This window comes from Alligator sinensis, unplaced genomic scaffold (genome assembly GCF_000455745.1).
Source record: "Alligator sinensis unplaced genomic scaffold, ASM45574v1 scaffold1322_1, whole genome shotgun sequence".
NCBI classification, from domain to species: domain Eukaryota; kingdom Metazoa; phylum Chordata; order Crocodylia; family Alligatoridae; genus Alligator; species Alligator sinensis.
This window is the reverse complement of record NW_005842116.1, coordinates 1,124,561-1,149,527: the sequence shown is the minus strand read 5'-3', so window position 1 is coordinate 1,149,527 and position 24,967 is coordinate 1,124,561. Positions and strand designations below refer to the sequence as shown.

Genomic DNA, 24,967 nt, shown 5'->3' with positions numbered 1-24,967 from the left:
TTTCCCTGTGTACTGGGCTGGAAAAGGGGTGTTATCCTGCTTGTTCAGACAAATTTCTCCACCCTGGGACATGGAGGTTGAGTCCAGGTCATTCCTGTGGCACCAGGAGAATTAGTTGCATCATTTCCACCTCCGACCAGGCCTGCTTTGAGGTCTGGTTCACCATTGCCTTATGCAGTCAGTGAAAAGGGGGTAAAAAAGGCATTGCACCCACAGAGCACCCATCAGCACCAGGCGAGACTGGAATCCAGGGGAGAATTAGGGCCTGGCATTTTACTGGGTACAGGTCATGCCACAGGCGTGTGAATCATGTCTACACCAGGGTTTACCCCAGGGCAGCTCCTGCCCTGGATGATATCTGAAGGCAGACAAAGCTTCATCACACTGGCTGCAAACCCAGAATAGCTCCCAAATTGCAATGGTTCAAACCAGAGCCCACGTGGGCATGCAGAACACAAGGCAGAGAGAGAAACAATGGCGAGAGGCAGGAAAGGGGATGGATAATTCAAGATCTGAGGGATCTTGGCCTTGCAAGCTTAATAGCGATTTAAGCAGAGAGTTTGTACTTAGCAGAGTCATTAAAAGTTGTAACTCAGGCAGGCAGCGGAGGGTGCTGGCCCCATTCTGTGGGAGATCAAAGCTTGTTTTGGCAGTGGCAATGTTTAAATGTATTTATATAAAAAAAAAAAAGAGCAGGAGACTCATCAAAAGCAGCTGCAGTGTCTGCGGTCTCGCTTTAATTTGCTTTGATATCCCAGGCAGCCTCATTATTCCCCGGGTGTCAGGGCCCACTGTAAGCCACATGAAAAGCAGAGCAGAATCAAGCAGGCCCTTGCTTGGGCCCTGGCATCATCTCCATCGCACGCCAGGCACACCCAGCGGGCCAGCGTCATCGCTGCTGCAGCAACAACTCCTCGCAGCGCTGCCTGGTCGGGTCTGCAGTCCTCTTCACCACTGCACAGATGTGGGCTGAACTGGCATGAGGTGTGTGAGCCGCTCTAGCGCGGGGGCATCAAACTCATTCAGGGTGGGGCGAGGTCAGACGTCAGCCTCCATTGCGAGACGGGGGCAGGGATAGATGCTCAGACCTTCATACTCCTCTCAGGCCTCAGATCCATCCCTGGCATTGCTGGGAGGTGTGCACAGAGAGCCAGGGAGAATAAAGCTTTTGTGAACTAATTGCAGCCTAGGGCATACACTCCTGTTGTCACGTTTCAGCATCACCCTGCTCCCTTCTTTCCTCCTTTCTCCCCTCCTTCCTCAAGCTTCAGGACTCTTCTCTTCCTTTTGCAGCCCCTTTCCTGCAGCTCCCACGGGCTTCGCGCTCTCCCACGTCCCATTGCAGTGTCACCAGGGGACTGGTGCCGCTGGAGGAAGGGGGAGCTGGCAGTAGGGTCCCAGGGTGCCGTCGTTTCTGGCTATCTGTAAGCTCAGGCCTACCTTCAGGTCCTACTCATTTTGCATCTGGAAGGTTTTCTCCACCACCCGGGCCCACAGACACCTTTGTAACATGGGATCTGGGATCCTGAAGCATCTGTACCTGGCGTCCCTGGAGTGCACTTGGCAGAGGCAGTGTTTAAAGGACTGTAACCCTCTGACACGTGCTCTCCGGGACAAGAGTTCTCCGTCAGCAGAAGCGGCGCATCCCCCGGTGTTCACAACTGGAGCCCCCAGATCTGATCCCTGCAGGCGAGCAATGAAGTCTCCGTGCACCTGTCCAGGTTTCTGCCACTGGGTTCTGCGGGCTGGGTTAAGGGTTGTGGATGCACGCACTGAACCACAAGATGACTTGCTGCTGGCTAGCTTCCTTCTGGTACGGGCTGCCTTGCTTGCAAGGACCTGGGGCTTCTCTGCGCTCAGGAAAATTAATCCAAATTAAACGGGTTGGTTAGCGAGCATTACATCCCATGTAGACACATTCAGCATAGCCTTAATTCCATTTAGTTTAATTTACTTTGCAAGAGAATTAAGAAAAACCAAATTAAGGCCCCTCTAAACCTGAATGAGGCTGTTCACACAGAGGTTTAATGTAATTTAACTGATCCACTTTAATTCCAGCCTTGATTTACTTTGGATTTGTTTTGCTGGCTGTCCCCTGGCAGAGAAGCCCTCAGAAGCGGGATGCAGTTTCTCTAGGCAGCTGTGGGAGGAAGGCTGTTCCCTGCCTTGTGCAAGCTCTGGTCGGGAATCCACCCCGCAGACATCCCCCTGCACCCTCAGGGTCTCGCTCCAGCAGCAGTGGTATCAGGAAACTACCCCTGCCCCCAGACACGTCTCTCTGGGTCATTCATCTGCTGCATCTCACCCCTCATCCCCTCAACGTGGCAGCTCAAGCCAGGCGCAGCTCCGATCCGCGCCCTGTGAAAGCAGGCGCTCTCGCTCCAGTGCCCGGCAGTGAGATCATCCCCAGCTGTCAGAACAGATTGGAGTCAGCACAGTGACATCCACGTTTGCAGCCGCGGCAGCAGGCTGGGTCCGCGCGGCTCTCAGCTAGTGGAAGTGGCATGTCAGCAGCAGGAGGGGCCGGGGCTGCCCTGGGCTGTGGTTTTGGTCCCACGCAGGAATTCCTGTGCTGACACTTTGCTTTCCCTTGCTCGGCTGTGGTGTGTGGCTGGACGCAGCCGCCATCGACTGTCTCATCTCCTGGGGCAAGTAGAACGCATCGGGTCCGGCTTGTAGTGGTCACCGGGTCAAATGCCACCAGGCCTGGGCACGGAGGGGGTGCTCCCAAGTCCTGGAGCTAGGCAGGGCGGGCAATTAGAGAGGCTTTGGGTCCAGATACCCCTGAAGCGCAGTCTGGATGGGGCTGTTCTGATCTCATAGGATAACTTCAGGCCAGCGAATCCCACCTCTAGACACATAACCAGAACAGGAGCAAGAAAGGCGGTTGAACCAAAGAGACCAGGTTGGCATTGCCTGGTCTTCATGCATACCACGTCCCTAAAGCTACAACCGTGTGATCTTGTAGGTGCTTTGCTCCTTCTCTCCTCCTCCCCTATGCTCATAGCGCCTGATAGCATCTGAGTGTGGCATTTGTAGCATCTGTAGTTTCTCACATGGGGCAGGTACCTAATTATAATCAGTATTAACACCGAGCCCTGCCCAAAGCCCTAGAGTTTTGTCTAAGGCACTTTTCTTGCAGCTACTGAGGTACCAAGGGTGCAAAAACATTGTCCCAGGTTTGCTGAAAGCCTTTTCTTAGGAGTCAGGTGTCTTCATCTGTCCCCTCGAGAGTATTTTGACTCCTTTTTAAAGGGTTACGCTTGGTTGGGAAGGTGTCTGCCTAGTAGACAAGGCTGTTTGAGTGCCTCTCCTGGAAGCAGCGCCCTGGTGAATTTGGAGGAGCTATTTCACCGGGACGCGGGTGACCTGTGCTGAACTTGCTCAGATGTTTTGCTGAGCTGCTGTCTGCGTCTCTGAGCTCGGGAGCTTCCTAGCAACCAGCCATTAATTACAGACCGAGGGGCTTCAAGTGCAAACCTCACACTGGAGGCCAGGGAGAGCTTTATGGCTTGTATTGTTCTGATTTCCTGCTCCTTTCATGGCTCTTTGGGCTTGATGGTGCTTCACACTGGTAATCCCACGGGAGGAGTCATTGTTCAGACTGCTCGGCTTTCGAGAGCACTCGGGTGCTGTAGAGCCATTTCTCAGCGCTGTGTAACTTGCTGAGATGGCATCCTCTCCCAGGGTTTGCTGGCTGGTTGCTGCAGTAAAAGACTGTCTGTCTGACTTCTTTAATCCCAAACCCCTGGGCCTCTGGAAGGAGTGAGAGCCCCAGGAGCTGTTGGCTCGCTCTGTGGTCCAGGACCCATCTCTCGCTCTGTGTTTGCGCAGCACCTTGCACGGCGGGGTCCTGGTTGGCTCCAGGGGCCTGGGGGGGACTAAGGCAGTCCATACTGCATATGGCATGTGACACCGGTTGTGGTGACTTAGCATCAGAGCCAGTTTCCTATGCCCAGGATGAAGAGCTGGCCTCACTGGTGCTGTGTGGGGTGTGGGCTAATGGACAGAGCACTGGAGGGGGCCTTTAGAGACCTGGGCTCCCTTCCCAGGTAACCTTGGACAATCCATTTCCTTTTCTGTGCCTCAGTTTTCCCATCTGTAAAATGGGGTGAAGATGCAGGCTTTCTTCTAAAGCATGGAAAGATATGGTGTAGAAGGTAGGGGTTGAAGAGACTTACCCAGGGCCAGAGAGGGGAACAGTGTTAGGTCTCGAGTCCTTTGCTCCCAGCCCCATGCTTGGACTCAGCAGCAGACAGTGGTTGCCCTGGCTATTGAGAAGTGCTGCCTTCGTGACACCTTCCAGGCACTCAGTCTTTCCCTTCTCTCCCATCAGACATAGCTCACGGGCACCTGCAGCTGGGCAGGGACTTCCAGGCGGACCCGACCTCCATTTCCCCGTCAGAGGTGGAGGGCCAGTCCCCGACAACTGTACGCTACCGGAACAACAACCAACGCCGCTTCTCCATGGAGGCAAGTACAGGCTGGGGCTGGGGCTGGGGCTGGGGCCAGGCAGTGTATGGAGGTGGGATGGCTGGCATGGGCAGGGAGTGCACGGAGGGGCGACTTTGCTGTTCTCACAGCGGGGGTAGCCACGTGGCATGCGGTGGGGATGGCTGGGCAAGCTTCCCAGGTTCAGGGCACAGGTCTGCAGGTTCTTGGCCGGAAAGCTCACTCTGTGCCGGCCCGGCTTGCAGGACGTCAGCAAGCGGCTCTCCCTCCCTGTGGACATCCGCCTGCCCCCGGAGTTCCTGCAGAAGCTGCAGATGCACAGCCCCGAGTTCCCCAAGCCCCTCAGCAGGATGTCTCGGCGGGCATCCCTGGTGAGTCCCACCACACCGGGGATCTGGGCAGGGGAGGGTCATGCCCGGCTCATCACACCTGGGAGCCCAGGCCCTGCATGTGGCCATGCCCATCCGTGTCCACACACTCTGGGGTCCTTGCTCACACATGCCAGGTCTTTGCCTCTACACCTATACCTCTATGCACCCGTCAGAGTGCTCCCAGCTGTGCAAAGTCCACACCAAGGCATGTGAATCCTTATCTTCCTGTACCCACAAGCCTACACTCACACATATAAATGCTCATTCTGCTTGGGCCTGCACTCCCAGAGGCGTGCACTCCACACATGTGTACATGCTCAGCCCTGGCATGCAAATCCCTCATGCATGCTGCAACACAGCATGTACAAGAGTGAGAGCCCAGGGCCTTCTTTGCAGATAGGCCAGGCTGCGTCCCATTGAGTAGGAACTTTCTCGGCCGGGAGGGAGGCTGTTGGCTGACAGCCAGTAACTCACATTCACCTGCACGGGCTTTTCTGCCTGGTGAATAAAATATGCATAGAAGAAGCAAATGTATCATTAATATTCATAACCCTGTAAATGAATAATGAATGTTCCTGTAGAAGGCGCCGTAGTCATGAAGTTTATAGGGCCTCTGATCACATTCAGTCTGCATTACCCGCTGTTATTATCCCTGCCAGCTGAGCGAGACAAACTATCAACACATCCGTTCAAGGCGGGTGGGTTTGTTCAGGCATAGGTGCTGACTTATTTTTGCCGGGGGTGTGAACCTAAGATGATGGACATGAGGAAAGTTTTAAGCATTTTGGGTGACAGCCCTCTTCCCAAGTGCGGGGAAGGGGGAGGCACATACTCAGCATCTCTGTGTTCAGGGCACTGGAAGTAGAGTTAATGGCACCATTTACTGCCCCAGTCATCAGGTCCAACGCGCCCTACATCAGCAGCCAAGCTACCCCCCTCCACATTTGGTGGCTGGAGGGAAATGCAGGTGTGGGTCCCAGCCCAGGTCAACAGCCTAGCTCCATGTCATTCAAACACTCTGGCACTGAATGGGGTGGGGAGGGGTGATAATGGAGGTCTTTGACCATATGGGCCGTGGAGGCAGGACTGTGCTCTGGAGACAGCTTCTCCAGGGCAGGGCAGAGCAGGCAAGGAACCAATTCCCCCAGTGGGGAGCAGAGTGGGGGCTAGCCACCCTTATCACAATCCTTGGGGATTATCAATGATCATCCCCAGCCTCTGCCACCAGCAACACACATGCATCACTTCCCAGGCAGCTCCCATGGGTCTTTATTCTGAATGAAATAGGAAATAATATTCTCCTCTGGTCCCAAGGCAGCCTTCCTCCAGGGCTGATGCCTGCACCTCCGCACACGCCGCTGGCTGCCTGACAGCTGTCCCTCCAGCACCACCTGCTGAAGGCAGACATACAGCACAAAGCAGGGCACCTCCATACCCCACCAAGGCTGGAGCTCTGTTGTGTCAGGGCTGCTCAGACGTGGTAGCCCCATGCTTCTCAACCAGGGTGCGGTGGGAAACAAAGCCATGGGGCAATTCGACGACTTCATAGAAAGGTAGGGTTGGAGGGGAGCTCAGGAGGTCACATCTAGTCCGACCCCCTGCTCAAAGCAGGACCAGCCCCAACTACATCATCCCAGACCTGCTGCAGGACTCTGCCAAGTCCCAGGGAATTAAGCCCTGATCTCCTGGGTCCTAATTCAGCCCTTTGACCCCAAGGCTGTCCTGCTTATGACTGAGTAAATGAGAGTGTGAGTCTCCACGACCCTGGGAAGAGTAACCATCCAAGTGCCTCTCTCGCACTTGATTCGGAGAGCCCCTGGCATGGAGGGAACGGCTTCTGGTAACAGCCAGTGGGTAGGGAATGATTTTTTTCCGTGCACATTAAATGTCTCTGCTGGAAGGGGCCTCAAAATCCAGCCAGCCTTGAATGCAGACGTGGCTGCTCAGATGCCAAGATGATGGGTGAGGCAGGGACAGGCGGAGAGAATGAGGAAGGCATGACAGGAGCCAGAGCACTGGGAGGCAATATATCGAGCCGCATCCACACTGCAGCAAACAAGGCTCCCTGCGACGATGAAGTTAATAGCTTGCGTCATTGTTCCATGGATGGGGGAAGCAGGTATCATCTGTTTTTCTTAAGCGCCCAGTCCATGGTGTTTCTTTCTGATTGATTGGCTGCCTAGATGGCTGCACTTCTCCAGCAGACAGTGATGTACATTGTGTATCTAGAGCTCCCGCCCCAGCTTGCAAACACCTGACTTGATTTATCTCTCCCAAAGCTGTTATTGTCTGGCCTCCTTGATGTGACCTTCAGCTGTGGGGTTACATCTTTCCTAGGAGAGGATCTGTCCTGCTGACGTTCTTCCCTTTTCTTTGCAGTCAGATATCGGATTTGGGAAGCTGGAAACCTACGTTAAATTGGACAAGCTGGGCGAGGTAAGCAGAAATCCTTTCGAGGGCTTAGCAGACAAACTGCAAAAGGCAGCCCAGATCCAGGCTTCCTCAAGGTCTGGGTGTGTTTGGACCCGGGGATCTGGGTCGGGACCAGATGTTGCATTCTCCAAGCCCTCTGCCATGAGTCACCCGCTGCTCCAATTGCTCCTCTGCATGCAGGTTTTCCTCTTTGTGCTGGCAAAGTAAAGGCACGCACCGGCCTCTGGACATGAGTGCCCAAGCTCCGTGTCTCTCTCTTTCCCACAGGGCACCTATGCCACTGTCTTTAAGGGGCGCAGCAAGCTGACAGAGAACCTGGTGGCTCTGAAAGAGATCCGTCTGGAGCATGAAGAAGGGGCCCCCTGCACAGCTATAAGGGAGGGTAAGGAGCAGTGGGCATTTTCTGAGTGGAAGGGCCTCACAAGCATGAAAAAGAGGGTGCCTTTAGCCATGAAGAGTTATTGCTGAGCCCGAGTGAATGGGCAGTCCAGCTAGCCAGGACCTTCTTTCATTTGCCAGGCAATGATGCCCTTTCATGAGGGTGTCGGAGCAAGCCAGCCCAGCCTACCCTCTGGCAACAAAGCATGGCCGCGGGGGTTTCTAATGGCTAATGCCATCTCCTTGTTTTGCAGTCTCCCTCCTGAAGAACCTGAAGCACGCAAACATTGTGACCCTGCATGATATCATTCACACAGAGCGATCCCTCACCCTCGTCTTCGAGTACCTGGTGAGTGGATGGGCTGTGTGCCTCGGGGTGGGATTTGCCGAGCTGCACTGGCCCCCTTCCTCCTATGACCCGGAGTGAGGGAGCTCGTGCCTCACTGCAGCTGGGTGCAAGATAAATAGTGGGGAGGATTGCAATATTTTACCTACTTGAAAGGTTTAAGCCAATTAGTGAAAAACAGGGAAAGTTTCCCACTAATTTTATCCGATATTTCCTGATTTTTCATCACCTCTCATTATTTGCACTGAGCTCCTGGAAAACACAGGTTAGACCCATTCACCCACAGACCTCTGCACACAGCCCATTGCAATGTCTGGGCCATTAACTGAAAGGAGGAAGGCAGCTTTTTTTCCAGCCCCGTGTCCCAGCTCATCATCCGCTCACGTGCTAGAGTCAGCCCCAACCGGGTGGGTTTGGTAGCAATACCAGCTGCCTTAGCAGACATTGTGGCATGCAGCAGGTTCTGGGTTGCCTGGCTTCCCCTCCATTTCTTAGCTGCCTATAGGTCTTCAAACACCTAGACGCCTTCTCTGAGCTCACATGTGCCTGGGTGGCCGATGGGGAAAGGCCTTGCAGGCCTATCCTCAAACCCCTGCTGTGGCTTGTACAAAGGTTAGGTTGGGGCAAAATTAGCCAGATCCTCTGGCCAGACATGCAGGAGGTCAGGCTAGATGATGGTAAAGCTCCCTCTGGCCACACATGCTGTGGGCACATTAGAGTTGTTAGTGGGCTTTAACCCTCTGGGTTCCTACCAGCATCCTGCCCACCCCAGAGAAGTCCCATTTGGTGCCTGGAGCTGGCTTGGGGTCCATCTGAACATAGATGCTTACTCATGGTACACCCTTGTTGTTGCAGGACAATGACCTCAAACAGTACCTGGACAACTGCGGCAACCTGATGAGCACGCACAACGTGAAGGTGAGAGCAAGGCTGTCAGGAAGGAGAGTGTCAGAAGCTCCCAAGGGACTCGGTGTCCTGTGGCTGACTTGTTGAGCACACGGGGAACCAAGCCAAGGAGGGACAAGGGGCATCACAGGCTTGGATATGCATGCTCATTGTCCAGCTTTTCCCTTTCGTGTGCATCCCCTTGTATTTCTCATGTGCGAGTCTGATCTCCCGTGGCAGCACCTGGCTGGAGCCCTCTGAAGCTCCCTGCTGTTTTTCTGAGGTCCTAATAGCCTCAAACGATTTTGTGTCCTTTGCACACTATGTTCAGACCCGCATCTGAATCCCTGATAAGCAGAAGAAGCATCTGTCTGTCGTGCCTCTCATCCATATTGTCCTGGACAGCTTTGTTTCGCTCGCGGCGTCTTGCTGATCACGTTTAGAGAGTCGCACCAGAGACTCTGCCCCGCTCTTAGTGTAGTATCGAGCCTGGCGTTTAGCTGGAGGCAGCTGAGGAAACTGATTTAAGAGCTACATTTAATTGCATAAGCAAAAGACAAAGCAAAGAGAGACTCATAGACCCGGGTTCTCATTGCTACTAAGGCCCCTGTACACCCCTCTTCTCTCCCTGGCAGCAACAGGCTTCTTAAGTTAGATGTTAACATAATTTACAAATGCATGGCTTACACTGTGAAGGGCCCTTTGTGCTGCTTGTGTAAAGGGGCCGTGCAGTCGGTGAGAATCTGGCTCCTGCCCTCCAAGCTGGAGCCACCTTGGCTCTGATCCTCCTCAGTCCATCACTGAAGCCTATGTGTGTTGTGAAATGAGTCCAGAGCTGCAAGCTGCAGGGTTTCATCCCAACCCTAGAGAAAGTCTTTCCTCCAGAGGGGCCCTGAAGCTGCCTTGTGCTGTTCTCTGCCGAACCGAATGCCAGACCCTCACTGCCCTGCCGCGCTGAACCTGTCTCTCCTCCCTCTTCCCCCCTCCCCAAGATCTTCATGTTCCAGCTGCTGCGGGGTCTGTCGTACTGCCACCGGAGGAAGATCTTGCATCGCGACCTCAAACCGCAGAACTTGCTCATCAACGAGAGGGGGGAGCTGAAGCTGGCAGACTTTGGTGAGCAGGGCTGGGGGAGCGCGGGCCTGGCTGGGCTCAGCGTGTGCCGACAGCGGTGCATGCATGCCACTTGGAGGGGCACAGGAGACCCAAATTATGGTCCATCCCAGTCCGCTCAGACTGTGCTGGGGGCGGGTCAGTGCATCAGCTTTGCTCACTGTGGGCTGATTGAAGGACTTAAATGCAGCAGCCAGGTTTCCAGACCTGCCGCTCCAAACTCAGCTACTGCCTGGAGATGCGTAAGGGGAGGGGAACTCCTCTGCCCACTTATTTCCCTGTGGTGCTGCTGGTGAGAACTACACTGCAGTGTAGGAGAAGACACAGAGACATCCCTTCCACCCCCAGGTCTAGCCAGAGCCAAGTCAGTCCCTACCAAGACGTATTCCAATGAGGTGGTCACGCTGTGGTATCGGCCTCCGGACGTCCTGCTGGGCTCGACCGAGTACTCCACGCCCATCGATATGTGGTGAGCTGTGGGGGCTGGCAGGGCTGGGCACGAGCACTGGACCCCATTCCTGCATTCCCACCTCTCCAGTGCAGGGGATCATCACTGCCTTTCATCTCTCCATGCAGCGCCACGCACGCTGGGCTGCTGTATGCAGCAACGCCAGCACAGGGATGCTGCCTGCCCTGCTTTATGCGCACACTCTAGGTCTCCCAGGTCATAAGCTCTTTGGAGCAGGCTCCTTGATTGCGCATCAGGGCCTTTTTGAGCAGATGATAAGCAGTAGCAGCAATGTCCCAAAGAACAGGCAGGAGCTCCCTCGGGTGGCTGTGACTGTAAGGAACCAACCTGCATTGCGCGAGGGCAGGGGGGTGCGCTCAGAGGTCTTTTCCATCTCTAACATCAATGCCTCCGCTGCTCGCTTAGGGGCATGGGCTGCATCCACTATGAAATGGTCACAGGACGGCCCATGTTCCCTGGGTCCACCGTGAAAGAAGAGCTGCATTTAATCTTCCGGCTGCTGGGTGAGTCTTCTCTCTAACTTCCGCTAGAGGGCAATGGCTGACTGAGGAAGATGGAGACAGGGCGAGGGCCTTGGCACACCTTCCTCTGTGAGCCTCACAAATGTTGTTCAGCTTAGTGCTAGCTTGGAGTTTGGAGGGGTCACGCTTTCAACTGGAGCCGCACATCCGTGAGGAGTGGCCACGTCACAGAACAGGAGCTGGGTAGTGTGGACCAGAGATAATCCTGTCCTGGAGCGGCATAACTTTGATCCACATAACGAGTGCTTTAAGCCACTTTAAGGTGTTAACGCACGGACAATGCAGGGGTTAAGAGCTCCAGGAGCTCAATATTATCATGTAACAAGGCCATGAGAAACAGCCTTAGCTGAAAGCTTAGACTGGCTTGCCAGTCCCATGCCCTCAGCCCTGTGGGAATGGAGAGAGAACCAGATCCTTCCTCGAGGGTTTTCTAACCTTGCAGTAGCATTGGAGAGTGGGGGGAGGATTCGCTGGTCTCTTCCAAGGGAGATCGTTTCCACGAGGGGCTCCTCCATGCTAGGGTAATGGAGGGCAATGACTGGCAGCTCCCCATGGTGTGATGAAGATGATGTGTCCAAACCATCCTTTCTCCCCCAGGGACCCCTACAGAAGACTCCTGGCCTGGAATCACATCCAACGAGGAGTTCAAGGCGTACAGTTTCACCCAGTACCGTGCCCAGCCACTGATCAACCATGCCCCGAGGTACTGAGACTCCCACTGCACGCAGGCATGTGCTGGCCAGCAGCGGGACGCTGCGGGGACTAGGCTGGGGGGTTTCATCCCAGGCTCACTCTGACACTAGGGAGCGGGGAGGACACAGCCATGGAAATGGAGGGTCAGTGTTTGATCCCCAGCGGCAGCACAGTCGGGGTCGGGTCAGGCCTCCTTTTCTATGCCACAGTATATAGATTCACAGATTGTAAGGGCTATGGAAGGGACTTGCAAGATCATCGGGTCCAGCCCCCCGCACTAGGCAGGAAAGACAACTGGGGTCAGGTGGCATGGAAGCCATGAATTTAGGCTAACGTACATAAGGCCTGCCTGGAAGGACTCTCCCCGACACAGCCCGGAAGCAAAAGCAGGCTGCAGGGCTTATCTAGGCTTATCCAGCCCTGGTCGTTTCAGAAATTCATGCCCAGCAGGCTGTTCTGCTGCTTTGAAAGGCATGTGCCAACCCACCGTGCCCCCATTGCACCCTGGTAGAGCCTGGCTGTGCCCACGGGAGAGCCTTTTGGATGCAGTAACAGTCTCCTTCTCTTTAAGGCTGGACACAGAAGGAATCGATCTGCTGACAAACCTTCTCTTGGTAAGTAGCCTGGCGGCCCAACCCAAGAGCAGCGGGGTTGGACTCTGGCAGCTCTGGGCTTCTCATCTCCTACCCCCTTCTGGCTTCCCATTAGCTTCACCTGCAGGTCACTGTCCTCCTCACCTGGGTTTTGAGTGAGATGCATAGCCAGCTGCAGCTGGAAATCCCTCATCCCCGAGCCTGGAGACATGCCCCAGAGAGTCAGAGCTTGGGGTCATGGCTGTTAATGAAAGGAAAGGCAGCTGGCCCCCAGAGAGGGGCCTGGGGTCAGAGGAGCCAGCCGGGGAGCGGGTATTGCCGCTGCTCCAGCCAGCTGGCATGCCGGTGTTGTAGGGCCTAATCATGGTGCTGTTGGAGGCAACTGCAAAACATCACGGGTGTTAGTGCCGGGAAGCACAAAGGACTGTAGACACCTCCTCCTCTTGGGTTGTATCGGTGTCCAAAGTGCCTGTCCCAACTTCAGGTGGAGGCATCTTCCCTCTCGCTGGCTCCCGGAGACGTGCTGCTGTCTGCTTGTACCTGCCCTCCCATAAAAGTGCTTTGAGGTCCCAAACTCTGAATCAGCCTCTCATCGCCAGAGTCTGGTTGCTCATCTTTTCTCTGCTGCCAAGTTCCTTGTTCCGCTTCCCTAGGTTTACTCAGCAGCACAGTCTTGCCTTTCAACCGCCACTTGTCTTAATCCATCCATCCTGGCCCGGCAACGCACAACTTGGCATTCCCACAGCAGCAGCTCTGACTCCCCTGAGCCCTGATAGACATGTCCTGATAGGGGTGCCCGATGGAGGAGCTGTGATTGAAATGGAGGAGGGTTGGTCTCCCTCTTCCCTTCACCCCGCTCTCCCCATGTGCACACACAGAGAGGATATAATGACACAACCCATGAAACCACTGCACACCTAAAGATTATGCAACCACCCACCGGAGGTGTTGACACAAACAGCATATGGAACGGCAAGCACAGACATATGCGACGGTTCCTCTGCGTGCACACGCGTGCCCACCCACAGAGCATATGTCGTTACTTGCTCACCTGCCCCCCCACAGAAGCTGTCACTGCTCAGGCGCCTGCACACACATGCACACACGCAGCCAGCCATATGTACTTGCTTGCACATACACACTCAGTGTACCTCACACACATAATATGTACCGACACAAACACAGCAAGTAATGAGACCGGCTTCACGTAATGCCGTGTACACATGAGTTGTGTCTTACACACCCAGCGCACATAACGGCAAGCTCCATGTGCAATGACGTGCGCCGAGCCCAAGTAATCTCCTTTCTCTGTGGTCTGTGCAGTACGAAGCCAAGAGCCGGATCTCGGCTGAAGCAGCCTTACGACACCCGTACTTCAAGAGCCTGGGGGAACGTGTGCACCTCTTGCCTGACAGTAAGTGCCCATCCATGCTAATGGGATTTGCTTTGAAAGGTAAATACTGGGCTTTCAGGGAAAGTGTCATCAGCAGTTGATTTTTCCAGCTGGCAGAAACCAGGAGGCTGAAAGCTAGGGAGTGCCAGCTTCCTGCACTCTCTCATTTCAGGCGTTTTTAATTTTCCTATGGGAAAGCCATCCTCCCCTTGTGGGAGGCTGCATGTGGCCCTTTTCCCTGGGGCAATGACCACAGCTTGCTGGGCCTTCACTGCCTGAGTTACCCCTTCTCTTATGTACCAGCTAGTAGGACACAGGGGGTGCATCTACATGAGACACTAAAAGTGCAGTAGACTAATTCTACTGTGCACCAGCATGTCATGGCAAAAGCCGTGCTAATACGCTAAAGCACAGGAGAATTAGTCGACTGTACATTAGCATCAGGTAAAACACGTGCACTGTGCTATAACACTGGTTACAGCACCTTCATAGTACCTGTTATTACAGGTACTGAACTTAATGCTGCACAATTCTGGCGCGTTAATGCACGTGCAGACATGCCCAGAGAGAGGGTAAGGGCCTCCTACCCTCCTAAGGGCTGGGCTTTTAAGCCCATGTCTCCTTCAAGATCCCCATTCTCTATATTTAGAGAAAGGAAATGAGTGCTCCTGAGGCTTGAGATTTGCATAGTGAGGGGGCAGAAGCTGGCACGTGGGCACGGTGAGGTGGAGGATCTTGCCATTGCAGGGTGAGACATTCTGGGCATATGGGAGCAAGGCGTTGCTGTGAGGGCACAGTACTGCATGCATGTGTTGGCTACCTCTGGAAACAGCTCATCCAGGCGTTGAGTTAACTCCCAGCTGTTCCTCTCTCTCCCTTTGCCCAGCTGCCTCCATCTTCACTCTGAAGGAAATACAGCTTCAAAAGGACCCAGGCTACCGAGGCTCAGTCTTTCAGCAGTCAGGTAGGACCTGTGACCCCTGGGCTGGGTCCTGAGGGGAGAGCAGCACTCTCGATAGAAATGCAGTCGGTCCAGGTGCCAGAACAGTCTGGAGCTGCGTGCAGGCTAATTTACCCTGCTGAGCAGGAAGGCAAACGAGCACAGCTCTGTGCCGCTGCCCCTCCGGGTGCTGAAGCCAGCTCCAGCATCTCCATGCAGCAGAGCCAGAGCGAGGAGGCTGCCGGGAGCAGCCCTGTTGCCCTATTGCTCCAGCTGCGCCCAAGTAGTGATGCCTGCACTCAGTCGACGTGTCACTGCAGTGATGACCCTGGGCCGTGCCCAGGTGCGGTGCCCGGGGCGACAGGTGTCACAGCAGGTTTCCCATGCAGGGCAGGGAATGCCAAGTTGCTGTCACCTTCGCCACAAAGCAGCCATTCAGGGCCCATTGCTTATCTTGTTGGGAGGATCGGAGGGGAAAGTCCAGTTGAAGTCTGAGCTGGATTAGCAGGAAAGTCTTCACATCAACCTCTCCCCCCACTTTGGCCCCAGGGGGGTGAACCAGCCTGAAAGGCCCCTCGCTCAGCTGGTTAGACATTAATATTCCAAGTGACAGAGCAGGCATTGTTTCTATGCAATGACCAGAGCAAAGGGCTGGGCAGCGGGGCTCGTGAGATTGCTTCCCAGCCCTGTCATGGACCCACTCTGTGACTTCTGCAGCAAGTGACTCCCTCCCTTTGTGCCTCCAGAGACTCTGGGCACATCTGTGCTGCTGTCCCAGGACTCCTGAGGGCACTGCCAAGAGGCACAGCCCTGGCTGCTCTCACCTGTCATGCAGGGCACCCAGGAATGAGGCAGGGAAGCTGCCCATTGAGTGATGCCACTCTCAAGCATGCAGGGGTGGAGGGCTCGCAAGCCGTCGGGAGCTGGAGCTGCAGTGGGTTCATAGGTCTCTGCACCTGAAATGGCCCCTAGAGGGAGATGCCTCCCCTTGCTGTGGTAGGGTGGGCTGATGAGCCTAAAGCACTTGGGTTCTAGCCTTTCTGACCTGTCTCTCTCTCTCTGTCTCTCCCAGGTCGAGGGAAGAACAGGAGGCAGAGTATATTTTAAACCCGTCTCCTTCCCTTCATCACCATGGAGATCAAAGCACCGAGGAAGGAGAGGACTACATGCTGCCACCAGACTCATCCGCAGAGCATTTGAATCTAGCAGGAAGAGACTGGAGGGCACTCTTCTGCCGCAGGCTGCCCTCCAGCTGGCCTCACAATCCCACCGCTCACACCAGTCTCTTGTCAAAGGAGCTGCAGCGCCTGCTCCTCTCCCCCTCGCTTTTCACATGGTGCCACCACAGCTGGGGCCCCGCATGCCGTACCAGGGTAAGGTGCTTTACTGAGTGACTGGCTGCCCTGGGCATAGCCCCATGCTCCCCCCATGTGCACCTGCTGGCGTGCTGTTGGCTGCCGTGAGGTTGGTAAGCAGGCACGCATGGAGGCTCTGCAGGCAGGAGACGGGGTCTCCGACAGCTGGCAGGATGGTGGCATGGAGCGATCAGGGAGCGGCAGATGTACCTGCAAACACATGGTGTGCCTGCATCAGGCATCCTCCTGCTCCCGTCACTGGTCAAGTTGGACCTAGGCTGACAGACTGGCGAAGGACGGGTGTAAAGTTTCCAGCCGGGGGGTATCTCACGATGAGCCCCATGCAGGGCTTTCTGGCACTGCGCACGTAGTAGGGACAGAGTCGTTTGACACGGGGGAGCTCTCCCTTAGCCTCCCCCACAGGTGCCTGAACAGGGGATCCCTCTTCCCCACTTCCGCATTGGAGCCCAAGCGCTGTCACAAGGCTTGTCTGAACAGCTGCCCTGAGGGCCAGGAGGATGGAGGGAGTTAAGGGAACATGCCAATTAGCTGGATTCCTCTGATCCTATCACTTTTCCCAGCAACCTTTTTCCCTGCCCACACTGTATTTTTTAATCTCTGACAGCTGGCTGCTATGTACAGACTTCCCTAGTGCAATGATGTAGTAGGACTGAGAATCGGGGCACACAAATGGGGATCAGCTCCATGCAAAAGCAGCACGGCATTTCCCAGGACGTTCATCCGGCTGCTCCAGCCCTCTCCAAAACAAGCAAAATCACTCGTGTCTCACACTCAGAGCCTGCCATGCTCCTAATCCACCTTTGGAGATACGGGCATGGTCTCCCCAAGTGGCTTGGGAGCTGCTGTGAACTCTCCAGCCACTCAAGGCCATCTTTGAGTTTATCGCAAAGTGTGAAAAAGCTGGAGTAAGTGTGCCTCCCAGTGCAGGTGTGCTGTGCGTTCTCATCCTGGTGACAGGTGTAGGAGGGGGCTAGCCCCACCACTGTGAAGCTGCAGCATAGAAACGGACTGAAAGGTGACATCCCTGTTACGCAGGGAGCGTTCCCAAGTGCGCTGCACTCACCTTTCACTCTGTGCTTGATCGCTGTCGGCTCGTTGCCAGCTTGCACTGCCCACAGTTTCTACGCACGTGCTGATGTCAGTGGGATTGAAGCACTTACCTAAATCTGAGCGTGTACATATGTGCGTGGCTGGATTAGAAACGTTACGCGTGCGTGTTCTCCATTTATGCCACATCTGCTCAGATAAAATCATATCCTGTCCAAACAGCTCAGACCAAACCGGAAACCATTTTGGTTGAAAAAGTTGCAAGAAGTTTCCATTTTTAATAGACTGTTCTTCCCCTCTCTGCCTCTTCCTTTCTGTGCTCCGTGCTCCCCCTGCCCAGCTGGCACTAACGAAAATCATGGGTTGGTCACCTGATTGTGGGACTGGCAGGCAGGAAATCCTCCATTCCTATCCAAACGGCTCCCCTCACATGCTGCTAGCCTTGGGCAGGTGATGTCACCTCTCCGTGCCTCAGTTTCCCCATCTGTCACAGGGGGCTGATGATCTTTAGCTGTCTTACGGGAGACATAATGCTCCATGGCCCTCAGAAAATGCAAAGCATGAAGATGAGGTGGAGATGGGCTGGTACCTGAACTTCCCCGGTACTTGAGATGGTTAGAGTCGGGCGTTCCAGCTCAGGTCAGATGGGAAGCGCTAGGTCCTACATAGGCCACAGCAGCTTGGATTTCAGTTGGGCTCATCCTGGATAAGCATCCATACTTCTGCATTACTTGAGGTTTGCTTAGTTTCTTTCTCCGTACACCTGGGCCAAGTAATGTGCTTTTCTCTTTCATTCTTTAGGGAAAGGCATGCCTAACCCTGTCTGCAGGGCATGTGTGCAGCACACACGTGACATGTTTAGCCCTTGCTCATACCTGTATAAAGTGCATCCGTCTGCTCAGCTTCACAGGCTCTGCTCCAGCTGCACCAGGGCTTTCAAGGAAGCACGTGAGATACAGGTTTAAAAATGAGAGGCCGGTGTTTGCTGTAAGACCTAGCCAGTCTGAGCTAGCCTTTGCCAATGATTTTTGGCACAGAAGTTCCCTGGGGAGAACAAGGATTTACACAGGGGTGGCAGTTCCCACGGATGGTCACAGGGTAGTGACTCAGTTGGCTGTTTAGCCCATAGATGAAATGTTTCACGGAGGCCCCATTCAGCAAGGTATTGGAGTCCACCCCGAATGCCAGGGAGGCAAACCATCAGCAGGGTGACTCTTTATGTGCTCCAGGTCAGGCACATGCTGAGTACCTAGCCTGGGCTGAAGGGCAGAGAGGAAGAAGCCAGTCTTCCTACCCACTTTGCAGTGACCGAGCCAGCTCCTTCAGTAGCTGGGGACGATGTTCCTTGTGAGGCCCCATCCCTGGCCCGTAGAGCACTCACAAATGTCCAGTTCCAGAGGTTCATCTCGTCTCTCCCCCCAGTACGCCGTGTCCGTGTTCAGGCCTGTGCCTTCCTCCCTTTCTCAGCTCCATGCTGTGGGGACCCATCCAGCTGCAGCAAAATGCAGTCTTTTGTGGCCACCTCTGAGTCAGAGCTGCTGCAATGCTGCCGTGCTTTGTCAGCGGAGCTGGCAGCAATGCAGAGAGACCCCGACTCCTCTGTCTGCCCTGGAGCTCGACCGCGCCACCACTCATGCACACAGACAAAGCCAGCATGGTGCATGTTCCCCACGCCAGCACTTGGCACTCTGGTTTCTGATCACCAACAGGTCCCGTCACCTCCAGTTGCTGCCTCTGAAAATCAGATCCCCCTGCCTGCAACACATATAGGCATCTTTTGGTGCAGCCTTCAGTCCCCACTCAAAAAAGAGGCTCAGCATTGAAAATACCAGTGCAGCAGGAGTAAGGGAGGTGAGATCACTGCCTGGAAGGCAGGCATCATGTGGCTGCAGATTGGGACAAAAGGTTAAAGACGAGGCCCAGCAGCACTGCTTTCTTCAAGGTCATTTGGTAAAGGAAAAATATTCTCCTTAGTCCTGTAACCTGCATGCTGTTTATTCTTCTGTGTACCCCGCAGACCCTTCCTGAAGGAGACCTCGGTGTCAGAACGCTGTTATTTATTAGCTTGGTACATGGGTATCAGGGTGAGCTTAAGATAACCCCTTTTGTTCCCGGGCAGTGCGGTGGGTATTTTGTCCCTGTTCAGTACAGCAATAGCCAGTGTAAATATTTAGCACGCCCCTGAGCAGGGCTTGATTTATAAGCCCCTGGTGCTTGTTCATTTGCAGGGCTTGGCTGGCTGAGTCCTGTTTGCACGATCCCGAGGTCCCTGCACACACGCTGCCTGTAAAAGCCTTTCCAGCTGCTCATGGCCTGCGAGTGGAGCCATTAGGCAAGATCCTCAGCCACGCAGCTCGTCAGGGCCTCCCTGAAGTTCCTGGAGCTGCAGTGAGATTTGCAGAGATGTTTAAAGAGTCTGTGCAGGCAGAGGAGCACTTAGTGGCATTTGCAAATGCTCCTAAGCAAATCAGCTGTCCAACTTGCAGTGGAAGTCAGTGGAGTTTAGCCCCTGCCTTGCAAATCCAGTTATGTACGTATATGCTTGCGTGCTCAGGTGCCCAAATGCCTTTGGAAATCTGGCCCCTGCATCAGTTGGCCCCAGCTGAGGATCTTTCTCCTCTGGCAGCTGAACCCAGTTCGGTTCCTGTGAGCGCTGCATTCGTATTTCCAAGGCTGAACCTTTGGTTCACTGTCATTTTCCAAGCATGACACTTACAGGGAGCCACTCACTGCTTTCAAAGACAGGTTGCAATCCCTATATTTAAGAACTAAGATAAGAGGTTTTGCCAGGAAGCTTTGCACCACCCCTTGTCTGCTGCAGTGAGAGGTAGCTTGGTCCTGTAACCTGGTTGTGCCAGTGCCTGGCCCAGTTCAAGTCTGTGATTCACTAGATTGATGACTCTGGGTCTTGGGACTTCCAGCTCCACTGTGGGAATGGATCAAGCCAGGTTGCTGCTCTTCTCTCTTAGCAAGGTATAGCTCAGAAGCAGCTCCACTGACAGCAGTAAAATTACTAATTTCAGTATTGGGCATGCAGCACACGAGAGCACGAGAGGGTTTTGTGACCATGACTGGTTTCTGTTTTATTCTGTCCTAGTCTAGAGTCAATCCAGAAGTGGCTTAGGAAGGTTCTTAGCATGTAAACCTAGTCCCTGTGGGACTGTCACTCCGCCCCTTCCCCTCCTTTACTGCCAGTAGGTAAAACCAAGACCTTAAAGAGGTTTCCACCCCTCCTGCATAACCAAACAATAAACGTCGTAAGACTTTCTCTGACTCAATGAACTTGAATCGGTGAAGTTAAACATCCCTAAAGGCAGCAGCACTGAGCACCAGGAGCTGAAATGGACTCTAAACAGAGAGCAGACCTGATGGCTTTGATGCTTCCCGGTGAAGCTTGTGCATGGAGTAAATGGGGAAAAGCCAAGTGGGCTGAAAATGCTTTAACTTCCTGTGAACTGTCTGAAACTGTTGGATGGTGTTAGAAATGATTTGCTTGTTGGACAACTAATCAAGCAGTTGACATTTTTTCAAAATAAGACTTTCCAGCAGAGCTGTTGGGGGGACAAGTTGCCTTTTTTCCCAGAAATTGTTGTCATTTTTGATCAGGCGTGGCCAAGAGTGACATGTTGGTGGAACTGCTTTAAAAGCCTGCTTTCACCTATCACATGAGCTGATAGTTACTTGCCAGGAAAGCGGATAGCTGTAAAGTCACTATTAATGTCTAGGTTACAGGGCAGCAATAAAACGTTATAGACTTAGTCATTGCCTTCCGCACCCCGCATAAACGGACCTGTCTTGGCCTGACACACCTCCAGATCTAGATCGAGATTTTAAACAGCACAGCTACAGCATGTCAGGTTTTACAGACTTACTTGCTCCCTGTTGTGGCTCAAGGTAGTAAACCAGCCACGGCAAATTCCTAGTTTTCCAAACTGCACGTTTTTCTCATGATTTTTGTCCACTCGCGATGGAGATTGGGTTAGAACAGGAGCAGGGGGTCATTTAAGGCTCAGGGTAAAAGCAGACAAGCAAGAAGGTAACCGAGAGGTGGAAACGGCCTATCCCTACAGAACGAGGTATACTATCACCTCCGCAGCTGTACAAATCCCTGTGTGTGGACATGAAACCAGACCCCTTGGCTGGAGCCTGCTCTTGCTCCGTGGGTCATAACTCAGGGTGATGAAAGGCAAATCATAGTGCTTAGGGTCAAAAGGGACCTAAACAGATCATCAAGTCCTACCCCTGCAGGAACGGGTGCCGGGGTCATATCACCCCAGCCAAATATCTGCCCAAATAGGACAGCTTTGCCCCTGCCCTTGATGCCTGAACCTGCAGCCCTCCGCGGTAGAGCCAGCTTTACCCGCAGGAGTTGTCCCAACAATCAAGGACCCATGTCGAAACCAATACGGCCGGATAATTCCTGGCAGCAAAGCCAACTCCTGGTGGCTTCTCTCACGGACGTGAGACAAAGTACATAGGGCCTGGTGAGGTGCACACCGGAGACTCTGGGAAGCCTTCCCCCTGAGCTCACCAGGCTTTGAAGCAGGTCTCTTAACCCCTAGGGACCTGTGCCAACCCCAGCCGTATTCAAGGCGTCTCATCCAGCCCTGCATTAGCACAGGGTGGCCAGAATAAGCTCAGTGTCATCATTGTAAATCTGACTTTGCTAAAATCACTCGCTCTGCTAAAGCCTGGATTTACACTGGTGCACGTCAGAGCCAAACGAGGCCCAGTGGATTCGGTAAGTGCAGTCCGCTCTTTCTGAGATTTAGGGTCAAAACAGACAAGCTCTTGCGAGCTGAAGGCCAGGGACCTTTGTCTGACAAGTCCTGCTCCAGCTGTGTCGTATCTCTGTTCCGTTTCTGTACTCTAAAGTCCTGTACTGAATGCATCGTGATTGCCCTGCAGAGTTCCCCGCTCGCAACGTCCTGTATTAACAGGCACAAATGTTAAGAAACCCACGTTCTGGGTTCCTTGCCGCCGCCTTCATCCTCAGCATCTTGTTTCTCCTGGAGTGGGAAAAAAAATATATACAGGCTGCCGGGTTACCCATACTGTGAATGTTCTCCAGTGTGATTCATTTGCAAATACAAATAATATATTATAACTATTATTGTACAAACAGAAGATGCATTTTAAAAGAAATGATTTTAAAAGATTTATTCCGAAAGAAGCAATGATTTTTTTTTAAACGGGAAGTTTTTCTGGAATAAATAGAAAGGTAAAAAAAAAAAGAAGAAGAATAAAAGATTATATCCATCTCTCAATCCTGTGTCTGAATGTTTTATAAAGATTTCAATTTTTTGTATTTCAGATGTGACACAGACTATTTTGTGAATGTGCTCTTTTCTTGCTAAGGCTTATATTACAGATGTATCGTGAATGCTGCAAAGCCAAGATTGGAAAATAAACTTTACTGAGTACATGATAGCTTCGTACGGCATATATCTTTTGGCAGGAGAAGGCCTGAATGTTTGCTTTGTTGTGCAGGTTTGAATCAGTCGGGCTGGCAACTGGCTTGTAGCGGGAGCTGTTCACATTTTTTTTCTAAATTTGTCACAAACAGTGTTTCCTTCCTAATAAAAAACTTTTTATTTTTCACAAACTTCTCATAGTTTCATAGCTGTTAAGGACAGAAACAACCATTGTGATCAACTACTAGTCCTACTCTCTGCATAACACAGGGCATGGAGCTGCACCCAGCGATTCTGCAGCTAGCTCATAACATCTGGTTGAGGTAGAGCATCTCTTATAAAAAAAGATTTCCAGGCTTGACTAAAAGGAATCAAGCAACAGAGAATCCATCACAGTCCTAGATGAATCCTTCTAATGCTAATTATTTTCCCTGTTAAACATTTATGTGCCTTATATATAGTCCAAATTTGTCAAGCTTCAGGCTCTAGCCATTAGATCATCTTCTGCCTCTTTCTTCTAGATAAAAGAGCTCTCTTCTAAAGCCACTTTCAGGATATTTTAAATCAATGGCTTTATTGCAATGATTATATTTTCCATTTACTGGAAAACTTTCCTGCCAAGAATTAGTGTTCAGAATTAAGGGATAAGTGGGGTTCCCCTCAAACCTGGAGAAATACAGAAACACAGCTGTGAATTGTGCCTTCCGCCTTGGGACTGGCCTGGTCTTTTAACCCTTCCTGAAAAAGTGAATAGGAGACGGCCTTGGGGTTGGGAACGGGCTATAGCTATTTGCCTTGAGTACCCCAATCCTAAAAAATTGCTCAGCAGGTGTCTGTAGAGTCCCATCAAGTCAGTGGCGCTGTGTGAGTGGACACAGAGGCTCATCCTGACTAAGTTGGATGCAGAATTATGGTGTTTGTCCAGTTGTTTAAAGGTAGTTAAGTGCCTTTATAGGCAGAAAGAAGGATATTGTGGGATTCTCAGAAGTCTACAAAGATATGTACCTAAATCACATGAGTTCCATGGTAGAGGGAAGCCTAAACCACAGAGGTGCCTTTGAAACTCCACCCTCAGGCACCTTTGTGGCCCTTGAGATGCCTACATTTCTGAAGAGCTGGCCTCTAGGGTCCCAGTGCAAATCTAGACCAAGGGTCTAGTCAGCTCTGCAACTGGATTTCTGCATAGGTTCAAGAGTCTGTGTGACGACAGGAGCCAACTCGTGGCAAGTCACCATACCAGCCACCCCTCTGTCTGAGGCAGTCTGCCCGTCTTTCCTACCACGACTTGTTGGGATCAACCTGATGCAATACGCAGGAGGCTGCCCCTTTAATGCCCCGATGCCAAGGGGTTTACATATGGCTCCAACCTTCCCTTACCATGTCCTATGCCTCCATAGGGCACAGGGCCTCACCGTGACCCGTGCTCCAGGGTCTCACCTGGGACTCTCACTCCCTGCTTGGAGCTCACCACCACCGTGCACCAAACTACCCACTATGACTTCCCCAGCCCCTTACAGGCTGTCCTTGGCCTTTGGCTCTGCTTGCCCAGGTATCCTCAGTTGTGCACCGTGTACCCTCTCACTAAGGCTCAGCTCTGGCTTTGGTCCCTAACTCTCCTCCAATTTACTACCCTCACTGGGGCTCTCTCAAAATACATCTTTTGTGCAGTCCTTCAGGTTGCCCCTTGCAACCCTACTCTGCATCCAACACCCCCCATGGAGGTCAAAACTCTGCCCCTACGCTGGGGCCTCAGGGTCTTATACCCCATGGACTCAGGTGCTGCCCCCTAGGCATGCCTGGCCCCACTCCCTCCAGGATTTTACACCCCATGGACTCAGGTGCTGCCCCTTAGGCATGCCTGCCCCACTGCCTCCTCTACTTCCCACTGGATAGTGGGGGCTGGGGTTATAAGGCGCCCCTACCCGCCTTTCACTGGGGAGGCAACTGGCCTGGCATTTCTGGGGAACTGCCCTGCCCCCGGCAGTCCCACCAGGCCATCCTTCCCCAGCAGGGTGCAGTTTTTGGTCATACCCAGGACCAAGAGCCTCCTGCCTTAACCTCCAAGGTGCTCCCAAGCAGCCCAGTAGCACCTCCCCAGCTACCAGCCGCAGCCCTGAGGACTTGGATCTGAAGTAGAGGCTGCTCAGCCCCCTCCTCCAATCCCAGGACCCTCCTGAGGTCATGCGACCGCCTCGTTACTCTGGCACGCACCTGCAGGCTGTTCTGCTGCTTGCTCTGGCCCACAAAGTGGCAGGTAAAGGTGCTGCCCTGCAGCCTGCCCATGTGGATGGAGTTTCCTGATGCTGGTCCAAGTGTGGGGGGGACTATGGGGCATCATGGTCTGTTAATGGTTCACAAACCTCCTGGGGTCTCCAGACCTTTACTAAGAGTGGGCAGGGAAGAGATTCATCGTTTCTGGGACCAGAAGAAAGCTCCCCACAGCAAGGCTGGCCCAGCTGTGGGCAATTAGTTGATTCTCCCCTGGTGTGTGGCTTGGCCCTGAGCCTGAGTGGTGTGTGACTGGAGCCAGGAGCAGGGAACTT

General features: G+C 53.3%; 1 protein-coding gene across 3 annotated transcripts in view; it reads left to right on the top strand.

The window, feature by feature from the left end:
- The window catches only part of CDK18 (cyclin dependent kinase 18), a 53,253-nt gene extending 28,865 nt beyond the window's left edge, over positions 1-24,388 (top strand). The window contains exons 3-17 of one of the 3 annotated variants that reach the window (XM_025205474.1): positions 4,337-4,473; positions 4,698-4,823; positions 7,203-7,259; positions 7,524-7,638; positions 7,889-7,983; positions 8,836-8,898; positions 9,858-9,981; positions 10,327-10,447; positions 10,853-10,950; positions 11,566-11,671; positions 12,233-12,275; positions 13,578-13,668; positions 14,534-14,611; positions 15,660-15,960; positions 22,303-24,386. In XM_025205474.1, the coding sequence (XP_025061259.1) occupies positions 4,337-4,473; positions 4,698-4,823; positions 7,203-7,259; positions 7,524-7,638; positions 7,889-7,983; positions 8,836-8,898; positions 9,858-9,981; positions 10,327-10,447; positions 10,853-10,950; positions 11,566-11,671; positions 12,233-12,275; positions 13,578-13,668; positions 14,534-14,611; positions 15,660-15,694 (1,289 nt within the window). In that variant the 3' untranslated portion in view covers positions 15,695-15,960; positions 22,303-24,386. Of the gene's footprint in view, positions 1-4,336; positions 4,474-4,697; positions 4,824-7,202; positions 7,260-7,523; positions 7,639-7,888; positions 7,984-8,835; positions 8,899-9,857; positions 9,982-10,326; positions 10,448-10,852; positions 10,951-11,565; positions 11,672-12,232; positions 12,276-13,577; positions 13,669-14,533; positions 14,612-15,659 lie in introns of all 3 variants that reach the window. The other 2 variants (XM_025205473.1, XM_025205475.1) reach the window with 2 other exon arrangements.
- Positions 24,389-24,967: the final 579 nt, after the last annotated feature.